At 35.7% G+C, this 12,469-nt stretch overlaps 1 protein-coding gene across 1 annotated transcript; it reads left to right on the top strand.

Annotated features, from left to right (window-relative positions):
- The first annotated feature begins 3,612 nt into the window (after nt 1-3,612).
- On the top strand, nt 3,613-12,214 carry LOC149725815 (uncharacterized). Its single transcript, XM_089891450.1, has 15 exons — nt 3,613-3,881; nt 4,229-4,396; nt 4,772-5,163; nt 5,538-5,635; nt 5,920-6,289; nt 6,604-7,235; nt 7,571-7,709; nt 8,329-8,505; nt 8,859-8,897; nt 9,201-9,310; nt 9,619-9,781; nt 10,202-10,354; nt 10,563-10,703; nt 11,001-11,107; nt 11,480-12,214. Exons 1-15 carry the CDS (start codon nt 3,659-3,661, stop codon nt 11,682-11,684), a joined length of 3,117 nt encoding a protein of 1,038 aa, XP_089747576.1. The 5' UTR covers nt 3,613-3,658; the 3' UTR covers nt 11,685-12,214.
- The last annotated feature ends 255 nt before the right edge of the window (nt 12,215-12,469 follow it).

Raw genomic sequence — 12,469 nt, 5'->3', positions numbered from 1 at the left:
TCAAAGTTGACCCGCAATAAAATACAAAAATCGTTTATAAAAATTAACAAAATTTTGACACACGTTGATGTATAGCAACATGCAAAACATATTAAAAAATTGGGGTAATACCGCCTCTAGTTTTTGATTTATTAATACTTTCGCAACACCTACTTTTAACGTATTATTCATAGACCGGTTCCATCGTCGCTGCACCTAGTGAAGTCGACTCCCCCCCTCGAATAAAAGAAACTACTTCTCTTTGAAATTTATTATCTCAAGTTATAGTAAGGCTAAAATAGCAATCTTGGTGTCGTTAGAACGAAGAAGCGATACTTCATTTACGTATCAAAAAATATATTAAATAATCAAAGTACTTTTAGTTGGGTGGGCCGTCAAAGTTGACCCGCAATAAAATACAAAAATCGTTTATAAAAATTAACAAAATTTTGACACACGTTGATGTATAGCAACATGCAGAACATATTAAAAAATTGGGGTAATACCGCCACTAGTTTTCACTTTATTAATATTTTCGCAACCCCCACTTTTAGCGTATTATTCATAGACCGATTCCATCGTCGCTGCACCTAGTGAAGTCGACTCCCCCGTCGAATAAAAGAAACTACTTCTCTTTGAAATTTATTATCTCAAGTTATAGTAAGGCTAAAATAGCAATCTTGGTGTCGTTAGAACGAAGAAGCGACACTGCATTTACGTATTAAAAAATATATTAAATAATCAAAGTACTTTTAGTTGGGTGGGCCGTTGATGGGGGAATCGGTCTAGGAATAATACGCTAAAAGTGGGGATTGCGAAAGTATTAATAAATCAAAAACTAGTGGCGGTATTACCCCAATTTTTTAATATGTTTTGCATGTTGCTATACATCAACGTGTGTCAAAATTTTGTTAATTTTTATAAAGGATTTTTGTATTTTATTGCGGGTCAATTTGACGGCCCACCCAACTAAAAGTACTTTGATTATTTAATATATTTTTTGATACGTAAATGAAGTATCGCTTCTTCGTTCTAACGACACCAAGATTGCTATTTTAGCCTTACTATAACTTGAGATAATAAATTTCAAAGAGAAGTAGTTTCTTTTATTCGAGGGGGGGAGTCGACTTCACTAGGTGCAGCGACGATGGAATCGGTCTATGAATAATACGCTAAAAGTGGGGGTTGCGAAAATATTAATAAAGTGAAAACTAGTGGCGGTATTACCCCAATTTTTTAATATGTTCTGCATGTTGCTATACATCAACGTGTGTCAAAATTTTGTTAATTTTTATAAACGATTTTTGTATTTTATTGCGGGTCAACTTTGACGGCCCACCCAACTAAAAGTACTTTGATTATTTAATATATTTTTTGATACGTAAATGAAGTATCGCTTCTTCGTTCTAACGACACCAAGATTGCTATTTTAGCCTTACTATAACTTGAGATAATAAATTTCAAAGAGAAGTAGTTTCTTTTATTCGAGGGGGGGAGTCGACTTCACTAGGTGCAGCGACGATGGAACCGGTCTATGAATAATACGTTAAAAGTAGGTGTTGCGAAAGTATTAATAAATCAAAAACTAGAGGCGGTATTACCCCAATTTTTTAATATGTTTTGCATGTTGCTATACATCAACGTGTGTCAAAATTTTGTTAATTTTTATAAACGATTATTGTATTTTATTGCGGGTCAACTTTGACGGCCTACCCAACTAAAAGTACTTTGATTATTTAATATATTTTTTAATACGTAAATGCAGTGTCGCTTCTTCTTTCTAACGACACCACGATTGCTGTTTTAGCCTTACTATAACTTAAGATATTAAATTTCAAAGAGAAATAGTTTCTTTTATTCGAGGGGGGGAGTCGACTTCACTAGGTGCAGCGACGATGGAATCGGTCTATGAATAATACGCTAAAAGTGGGGGTTGCGAAAATATTAATAAAGTGAAAACTAGTGGCGGTATTACCCCAATTTTTTAATATGTTCTGCATGTTGCTATACATCAACGTGTGTCAAAATTTTGTTAATTTTTATAAACGATTTTTGTATTTTATTGCGGGTCAACTTTGACGGCCCACCCAACTAAAAGTACTTTGATTATTTAATATATTTTTTGATACGTAAATGAAGTATCGCTTCTTCGTTCTAACGACACCAAGATTGCTATTTTAGCCTTACTATAACTTGAGATAATAAATTTCAAAGAGAAGTAGTTTCTTTTATTCGAGGGGGGGAGTCGACTTCACTAGGTGCAGCGACGATGGAACCGGTCTATGAATAATACGCTTAAAGTAGGGGTTGCGAAAGTATTAATACATCAAAAACTAGTGGCGGTATTACCCCAATTTTTTAATATGTTTTGCATGTTGCTATACCTCAACGTGTGTCAAAATTTTGTTAATTTTTATAAACGATTTTTGTATTTTATTGCGGGTCAACTTTGACGGCCTACCCAACTAAAAGTACTTTGATTATTTAATATATTTTTTGATACGTAAATGCAGTGTCGCTTCTTCTTTCTAACGACACCAAGATTGCTATTTTAGCCTTACTATAACTCGAGATATTAAAGTTCAAAGAGAAGTAGTTTCTTTTATTCGAGGGGGGGAGTCGACTTCACTAGGTGCAGCGACGATGGAATCGGTCTATGAATAATACGCTAAAAGTAGGGGTTGCGAAAGTAATAATAAATCAAAAACTAGTGGCGGTATTACCCCAATTTTTTAATATGTTCTGCATGTTGCTATACATCAACGTGTGTTAAAGTTTTGTTAATTTTTATTGGCGATTTTTTTATTTTATTGCGTGTCAAACTTTGATAAACTTTGACGGCCCACCCAACTAAAAGTACTTTGATTATTTAATATATTTTTTGATACGTAATTGAAGTGTCGCTTCTTCTTTCCAACGACACCAAGATTGCTGCTCCAGGTGTACCATAACCCGGGATATTTAATAATATATGATATATTTACTAATATATGATTTTTATGGGGAAATACCGTTACGGTCCAATGATTTTCTTTTTTCCTTTTTTAGTCTCTCGTTTTTTCTATAGGCAAGGGGGGGAGGATTCCTCACTAGCACCCAAAAAAAACTTTTAAAATTTATCAATTATTTCGGCTTCAAGGCGTTAAAGATGTCGCATTTTTTGCTCGATTTTTGATCACTGGTTAAAACATAAACTTGCTTTTAAATGCGAAAATTAAAGATTCTCTTGTAGTTTCTTGCAATTTTGAATATTGTGGGTGCCTATTTTACCCAGGCTTTAGCTTTCACATATTTTTGGAGCCTTCCGGCGTAAGTTTTAGACAGTAGATAGATAACAGATTGCATTGCCGTGCCCGTACCCCTGCTGGCCAGTTGGCCCTACGCAGTGGCTTTTAGTATTAGTTGCAATAATTTGCAATACGATTTAGCTGTCAGACGCACTCTTTAGTTTTAAGTTGTAGAATTTTAGCAGTTAGCATACATACTATGACATAGTGAAATATCTTTTGGAAGACGGAGTCTTTATGCCACATGCCCATAATTTTACCTTTAATTGGTGCATTATCTTAAATTTTAACCTCTTCGCTTAGTGTATAAGTTTGGCATAGCCAGTGCATTCTTCACAAGCACCGGAAAAATAATATTTTAATTTCCATGTCCACAGATCTAACATAGAAATATGAAACCACTAAAAGGTTCCAGCACACCAACTGTCAAAGGAAAACGGAAACTGAATTTGAACGGAGAGGAAGGGGAAAATGGGACCAAGGTGCACGGAGTCGCCAAGCGCACGCGGTCAAATAGCACATTGCTGGCGGAGAAACAAAACCGTAGATCAACTAGAAGTTGTAACCCGGAAAGTTTTGCTGAATTGCCAAATTATTCTCCAAAAAAGGCCATAGGTAAATTTTGTTCTTTTGCACCTGCAATGCAGTTTGCAGAATATATCAGTTCCTCTTTCATGCAAGATAATTTTTTTAAACAAATACACATTCGGAAACTATAGTTTTGTGCTGCAATATTTTGTCTGCTGGTAATTAAGTTCGCTGCTAGAAATCATTGTACTTTTTGCAAAAAAATTCAGAATTTCCACAGAAAATATGTTTTTTTCCAACAACACACAATAATGTATTTCGTCTTCTATTTAAAACCCTCAACAAAATATTTTAATATATTTTTTTTGGCAAAAATATAGAGGTACAATTTCTCTCTGCAACATCACCTATTAATAAACCTCCTCTTCTCTTAGAGTCCGACTCTCCTCTTCGTCGCAGCAAGAGGTCCTCCACTTGCTCTTCCACATCCTCGGATGCGGAGGTTCGTACCCCAACATCCAAGTCACCAAGGACACGAAGATCAAGTTTAAGAGGACAACGAGGATCAGATGGGAGCAATAAGATTGAAGAAGAGGAAAAATGTAAGTCGGAATTTTTTCTCTGCACAATATTTATATAAAAATGTAAATTGAATTTTTAATTCTGCTTTATTAATATTTATTTAAAAAATAACTGCCTGGTTAAGGGTCCATATGACTTACATATCACAAAGTAAAGTTCAAATGCTATTCCAGGTATCGGCATAAGCCTACGTACACCTTGGAAATATCAAAACTGGTTAATATGATAATTATTTGCGTTGTTTCTTATATTCTAGTGGAACAAGGGGACATATTGGTTTAGAACCCCAGTTGTAAAAAATACCTTTTCCCGCTCCAAAGTTTCTATATAAACGCCAATGTGTATTACATTCATTGGCACAAACGATGCTAATTAGATATTTGTACCTTTTTTAGATACTACTCCACCTGAAACCAAATCCCCATCGAAAAGAAACTCCCACCCAACAACCAACGATGAAATGTCATCTAAAAGTAACTCTACATCTCATACAGAAGATAGCAACACAGAAACCCCTATTCAAAATGGTGCGACAGAAAACAGCGATGATTCCCCCACAAAACTGACTACTGAGTTAACCAACGGGAATGTTTCCGACGTAAAACAAGAAAATAACTCCTTGCCTGGAGCCTCTGTCACAAATGGGGAGATCCCCAAAGCAGAGAGCAAAACAATGAACAATATTGAAGAAGTTTCAAAAATAAATTTCAATTTATTGAAAAATCGCAATGGAGTCTCAATATGTCAAAGAAGGGATTCTGCACTGAGGAAACGACATTATTCTGAGGTGAGTGGTGAATATCAATACCTTGTATCCTACAGGGTGATTCACTTGACTGTAGCCTAGAGGATAAGCGCTCAAGGCTCGTCGCTGCTACCATTGTGGGCATAAGTGTCATAGGGCAAGACACGGCAATTTATCCAACCCAGTTTCCCTTAGGGTTTTGTTAGTCTTATATTAAAAAAATAACCAGCCCGGTTATGTAATTATATAATATGGTTCTTTTTGGTAATTTGTGTGGGCATGAGGTGTATGAAACAAAACACCCGTGTTATAACGACTGTCGTTGCTTCCTACCCAAAAATAGATAAGTTTACGTTCATTTATTCTTCCAGACTATATATAGACCAATATAATAGTTAACATTCATTCACACACAGGACTTATTTACCACTGGTTCGAGAAGATTACGAAGATTATCAGAGCGTGGGGAGATGGCATCAGTTATGGAGTTTGTGTTTAAACATAAGAAATCAATGTAAGACGTTACTGTGTTGTATATCAGTGTGTATAGTACTCTGAACCTTTTATTGATATATTTGGTATATATACCTTCTGTGTAACTGTATCAGTATTTCAGCTAGGCAGTTGTTATGACATTGGTGTTCTGTTTCATACAACTCGTACCTACTTATGTGTTACCACATATGTAACTTTGTGGGCTCAATTTTTTCCTGTATCCCTGACAATAATGTTTTAAACAACCCATTAGTTTTGGAGCAATTGCCATTAACCTGGTTTAATTTTAATTATTTCCAACAGATTAAATCACAAATCACCCAAACAAACACGAACGAAGAAACCTCACAAACGGAAGCCGAGCATCAGTCCAGCTAAATCTGAACCTTGTCCTTCAAATTCTAACGACGCGAATAACTTTGAATTTGAGCCAAATAGCGCGGAAAAAAGTTCTGAAAATTCTGTTGAAAAAACAGAAAATTCTGTTAAAGTGGAAAATGGTGAAGAAACTTCGGAAATAATCAACACTGTGAATAATAATGTGGTTAATGGACATATAGAACCTTCTGGTGAATATTTAATTGAGCCTAGGGGGTTGGAAAAAGATGAACACTGTGGGGGTGAAGATAGAGATTTAGTCTCAGACTCCTTGGATATGGCAGCAAAACTACAGGTAATTGTATTAATATGTGTATTGAGTTGCCAAACTTCAGGTAAATTTGTAATGAATTCCGCGAATCTGACCCTGATCTGGTGCTTATAGAGTTGAACGATTCTTGTCCAAACTGTGTAGAAAAAAATAAAGTAATGATTTGGTGCTAAGATAGTTCTCTTGAGGCCAAAAAACGTTGGTCTTTATAACTCAGGTCATGGGTGTTCTGTTCTGTTCCATACACCTCGTGCCTGCTTGATGTTACTACATATGTAATTTGTCAGTGATGGATTTTTATTATATGGCTGACAATTTATATTTTCTTGATCTTTCAGGAGGAAGAGGACCAATTCCAGAAGTGGAGAAGAAGAGCTTTGAGAAGTTCTGGATTAAAATGTCAACCGGATTATTACGCCCTTAGTCTTGACTTAATGATACATAGACATCGAACACCGAAAAAAAAAATTGAGAAAAAAGACGAAAAAGATGATTCCATTCAAAAAGATGAAGAAGACAGGGAAGATGATGCAGAGAGCAAAGATGAAAGTGTGAAAGAGCTTAAGGAGGATCAAGGAGCAACATCCGACTCTGAGATAAAAAAGACGATTGAAAAATCTTCAAATTTCGACCAAAAATGTGAAAAAGGCGACCAGCACAACAATGAAAAAGCCTTACCACATAACTATGACAACAAATCACCTAATCGCCACGGCAACTTATCCCCCGTTCACCCATGCCTCTTACCCCATAAAAGCCCCATGCGCACCCCACATGAGTCACCCACTAGAACGAGAGGTAGGGGTCGTGGCCGGGGCAGAGGTCGTGGAAGGGGGGGTTTTCATCGTTTAAAAGACGTCACCCCTATTGACACGTTCGAACCACCCCCGTTATTCGAACAGGACCCTCCAACTGGACCTGAGGTTTATTATTTCGAATCTGATCATGTGGCGCTTAAGCATAACACTGAGTAAGTTCGGATTTGAACCTAATTTTGGTTTCTGGTGTATCATAAATTTGATTTTTAGCTGTCTGTCTATAGCCTATATAAACATACAATAGATGGGATTAAAAAAAAGGTTTTGATTTTTAGCTGTACCCTAAACAATTATACAATTAATTAAAATCGAAACTAAAGTAGTGAAATCCACACAAAAAAAGAACAGGATGCAATTTTACTCAGGACAAAGAATATTAACTAAATATGAGTTTTTTAATATTTCGAAATATAGTGGTTAATCCCACGGTAATTTTTCTCTGTCTGAAATAAAATGGATAAATATGTTAAATCCCATTTGTCCACAGTTACCACAATGTACTGAGGACAGCATCTGTGTTGGAAGCTCAACGTAAACAAGCACTTGCAGATCTTGAAACTATGCAAGAGAAGCTCAAACAAGCAATGATGGATCCAATTGACTTTGTGGATAAACTACAGAGAAAGGTGGGATAATAAGTGTTTTCATTTATCTTGGTGTGGCTTGGGTGGGGTTTGAACCTTGTGTGATGGGGTTTTGTTTTGTGTACATTCTTTTTTTACATTAGTGAGGTCCTACGCCTTTCAGGCGCTTAAATTTAGGCCAGAGTTGAGCATTAAAATTTAGGGTTTTGGTGTTTATATTTATTGGTGTGGCTTGGGTGGGGTTTGAACCTTGTGTGATGGGTTTTGTTTTGTGGATACATTCTACTCTGTATGGGTGAGGTCCTATCCCTACAGTATAGCCTTTTAGGGGCATTACCCCAACACCCAGATTACTACTGCATATACCTCACCAGATGTTAAAGCTTGTCGCTTGCTTGAAGGTAGGCGACAAGCGCTTTATTGGTAATGAATAAGAGATCTTCCCTTGACAGCTCGGCCAAGGTCAGATACTCCCGTCGAGTGTTCAGTCCTTCTATTTTTTCCCCACTGTTATTGATTCCTTACTCAAACCCAGTAAAATGCTGACTACATCAGTCAGCCAAATTAATGATCATTACCTAAATTTTATCCCAAAAAAGCCTCTAAAAACTCATATCACATGACTGAAAATTTAAAAAAATTGCTGACTCATTATTTTCAGGTTGATATAAACTTGCCGACTCGTCAAAACATTCCCTCCCTCCCTTCTGTTGATTGGTCGAAATATACGTCACAGTTCGGTACATTTGATCATGTGTTTAGTGATCATTCAAGCGAATCCATAAAACCACTCACCCGGAAAAAATGCATTGACTTGGATACACAAATGCTAAATCAGGTTTAAACAAAATCAAGTTTTCTTAGATAAGAGACTGACAATGCCACTTAGAAGAAATATATCTTATATTAAACAATTAGTTGGACTTGATTTTGTCTGTTCCGTTACGTAGCACCAGTTCCTTAATCTTTTAACTTTTTTTTTTGGTGGGATAATGAACCAGTCCTGGTCTAAATCCCAGGTCCCATGGCGTGCCATGCTACAGGACCTTCCCCCCACAGAATATATAATAAAATTGAGTGTTTTTCAAATAACATCTTAATTGATTTTACCTAAATACAACTCATCATAAGTAAATTTATATATATATACATCATACATTTCTGTTAAATTTGATCATTTTTTTATTCAAGGACAAAGATGTCCCGTGTTCTTCTACACAAAGTAACAAGGTAACAATCATTATTCTTATTTTAATAAGGGTATATGTTTATTTATAATATTTTTAATTTGTAATTTAAAATCAGTTAAATATAACCTTGTACCACTTTTTTCACCAGTATTTCTACAACAATATTTGTTATATATATCTATACCTTTATTCTAAAGGGTGTTCTGGTACCAACCACCCGTTAAAAGGTTTAAATTTCCACTTTTTTTATCTTTACCCACTTTTTATCATTTCCACTTTTTTCATCTTTAGCCCCTAGTGTATATAATAAAGTAGACTGGTGTAACTTAACCCACTCCCACAGCCCACCAAGAATCGTTCCGACACCTTCAAGAAATCATGGACAGTTGAAGAGCAAAGAAAACTCGAGGAACTACTTGTTAAATATCCACAAGAAGCCGTGGAGTTTAACAGGTAGGTTCATTTGTCAATTTTAATAATTATCGTTATCAGGAATTATATTCTATATGGCCAATATGAGTGAGGTCCTGCCAGGAACTTTTGGCAGAGTTGGTGCATTACTCCAACACCATGGTTGCTTGTCAATCTTGTGCAATCAAAAACTATATTCTATATGGTTAGGGTCTTTAATCATGTCATAGTATTTAGGGGCCTTAACCATATAGAATTATTCTATATGTATTACATATATATTACATAATGCCTGGTAGCAACAACAGCATTAGATTGACTTAACTTTGTTTCCAATCTACCTACTCCAGGTTCCGTAAAATAGCAGCGGAACTGGGAGCTCGGACGCCTCTTCAAGTTCAATCTCGAGTCCAGAAATATTTCATTAAACTCGCAAAGGCAGGTCTGACTATACCAGGTCGCATGCCGAGGTTGGATAGAATGGTCAGTGCTAAACCTAAGCGGTTGCACAAGGTAAGATGCTATGGGTTTATTTCTTAATTTGAAGTTAACATACACACAACGTTTTACATTTTTTTAGGTTTTTCAGCAACATTTTACTCATTTTTTACAGAGTTTTACATTATTTCCCGCCCTTTTCTCTGTTAAACTTTAAAAGGTTTTATTAAAAGAAATATAGTACATTTGTTTTATTGTGTACACGAATAAGGCAATTTATAAAACTGGCAGGCCAAATTTAGGTCTGAAAATTTTTGCTCTTTTGGTATACAGAACAATTTTACTTTACCATTAAAAAAATTCAAAACTGGTAGAATTTACCATTTAAATTATACCAGTTAAGGGAAGTAACAAAGCAAAACTATCAAATCGTATTTCCCTCACTTTTTTGAAACCTTTTTTTTCTCACTCTCACAAACCCCCTTTTTCTTCCAGCACCGTCCACACCCCCAAGCCTCTCTCACACGAATGTCAACCTTTTTCTCTGACTTCCATGTTCCTGTTCGTATGGAGGAGCAGGAGGAAGAAGAGAAAGTGGGAGGAGGAGAGGAGGAGGGGTGGGAACCAGTCAACTGTGACCAGGTTTCAGTAAGTAGAAGTTTTCTGTAAATGTATTTTTTTTGTTAAGTATAAAATGATCCCATTTGTTCGGTCAGTGTTCTACCGCAAATTATTTTGGGAGTGTCATTTTGCTCGTTGTCTTTTATATTTCGGATTTATTTGAACTTTGCTTCCTTTACATTTATATAAAATAGGTGCCTACCTTGATAATTTAAATAAACTTCCCAACCCCCAGGATGAAGAAGATATCCCACAAGATCTCAGGTTCTCAGATGAATATCTTGAAATCCTTCGTTTGAAACGAAAACGTCGCCAACAGTTGAAATTATTCGATAATAACGGGAGACAAGCCCTAGCACAACATGTGGGATATCAGGTGTGAAATTTTATTGCAATTTTTTGACTTATTTATCTGAACTGCTTGTAGTTAGTTTAACCCAGGCAGGCAGTTCTGTATGTAAAAGTATTCCAGTGCAAGTTTTAAAATGATACTTACATTTTTGCACTTTTTATCTTACCTGTTTGGGGTTTGAACCAGAACCCTTTTGTTTGAGTAATACTTAGGCTGTAAGTTATGTAGAATTAAAGTATTTCTATTGGGGAAATGTGTAGCCAATGTTATCTGGCCTGTTAGTGGAAACCTAGAGCCAGTTATAAACCAAATATATTTCAGTGCGATATATGTCAAAGTGAGCCAATAGAAGGTGTTCGTTATCATTGCATTGATTGCCCCGCTGCTCAATCTGTTGATCTGTGTCAATCGTGTATACAAAGGAAAAGGTAACTTGTTATGTGTTAACATTATGCATGTTTGTATTTATACATTGTGAGCGCATGTGTTCTTAGGCAAGACACTTAATGACAATTGCTTAACCCAGTGATCACTAATGGGTTATCTAAATTATCAGCCATACAGAAAACAATCACCCATAAAGTTACATACATGGTAACTCGTAAGCGGGCATCAGGTGTATGAAACAAAACACCCGTGTTATAACTACTGTCATTACCCCTAGTATGAAATAAAACTATATAATATAACTTTATAATAAAAATATTCAGTATTTGCGCTACTGAATAGAACAAATAAGCTATCATTCATTTATTAATTCATCATGTGTATAAATGACCAAACCCTTTTCAACATTCCAGTCACTTTGAAACCCCCACTCACAAGACGAACCACCGACTTGAACCCGTATGTGCGTCCGTGGTTAACAACGATTGTGATGTCACACACAACACCTCGTCAATACTCAGCCCGTTCACCGACGGGGATTACACCAAGTTTTCCACCGCTAGGAGGCGCCCCGAATACAACTACCTCGACCCGAATTATTTACCCGCTAACCGATAACATAGATATCTTATAAAAAGTTACTGTCAATCAAACCAGCCGTTTCATGTAATGCCTAAAAATATAAATTTATTTTTCTAATTTTGTTTGTCCCTTTTTACGAAAGGTTAGCACAGAATGCAAATTTTGTCTAAATTGTCTAAAAATGTTCATTAGATAAAAAATAAACTAATTATATGGGAAAATTCATTACCGAAAGTTTTTTACTAGAATCATTTTTTTGTGATTTATAAACACTTGGCATTACTTGAAATGACATTTAGAAAAAAATTGTTGTTTTTTGTCATGCACTGTTAAATAGTACCCAAGAATGAGTTGTTGGTTTAAAATCTTTATTTTTGTAAAGGCCCAATCATAAATCTGGTCCACAATGCTGCTTGTGCGTTTCTTCCCCACTATTTATGCAGTAAAACATTTCCGTTATTGTGTTCTTGCCTTAGTGTACGTTCAATTTTAGACGGAAAATGTTCTTTGTTTGTTCTCTTCAATGTGGATTGGAAATTACCAAATAAATGAAATCATCGTAAAAATTTTGGGGTATTCTATATGGGTGAGGTACTTGTTAGAGGACCTAGAATTTAGTCCAGATTTGAGAATATATTCTGACCCCAAACTGGGTATATATAGGTCTTAATGAATAAATATGTTCCATGAGAAAATTTATGTTTTAAACGTTTAAATTAGTGAATCCTATTAACTTTGCATGGCGAGACAAAAAGAGTGGTTATTTTTCAGTATTATTAGGCCAGAGGCCAAAGGTTTCAGGCTCTATGCTGCTAATATTG

Source organism: Ciona robusta, chromosome 13 (genome assembly GCF_009617815.1).
Source record: "Ciona robusta chromosome 13, ASM961781v2".
Classification (NCBI taxonomy): domain Eukaryota; kingdom Metazoa; phylum Chordata; class Ascidiacea; order Phlebobranchia; family Cionidae; genus Ciona; species Ciona robusta.
Note: the sequence above shows the minus strand (reverse complement) of the source record. Positions and strands in the feature narration are given on the sequence as shown.

What these genes read in the sequence shown, in the direction of transcription:
- LOC149725815 (XM_089891450.1), top strand. Translation starts at nt 3,659, where the DNA reads ATGAAACCACTAAAAGGTTCCAGCACACCAACTGTCAAAGGAAAACGG. An exon ending in TTTAAACATAAGAAATCAAT is followed by an intron (nt 5,636 to 5,919) that starts GTAAGACGTTAC and finishes TATTTCCAACAG; the next exon opens with ATTAAATCACAAATCACCCA. An exon ending in GCGCTTAAGCATAACACTGA is followed by an intron (nt 7,236 to 7,570) that starts GTAAGTTCGGAT and finishes ATTTGTCCACAG; the next exon opens with TTACCACAATGTACTGAGGA.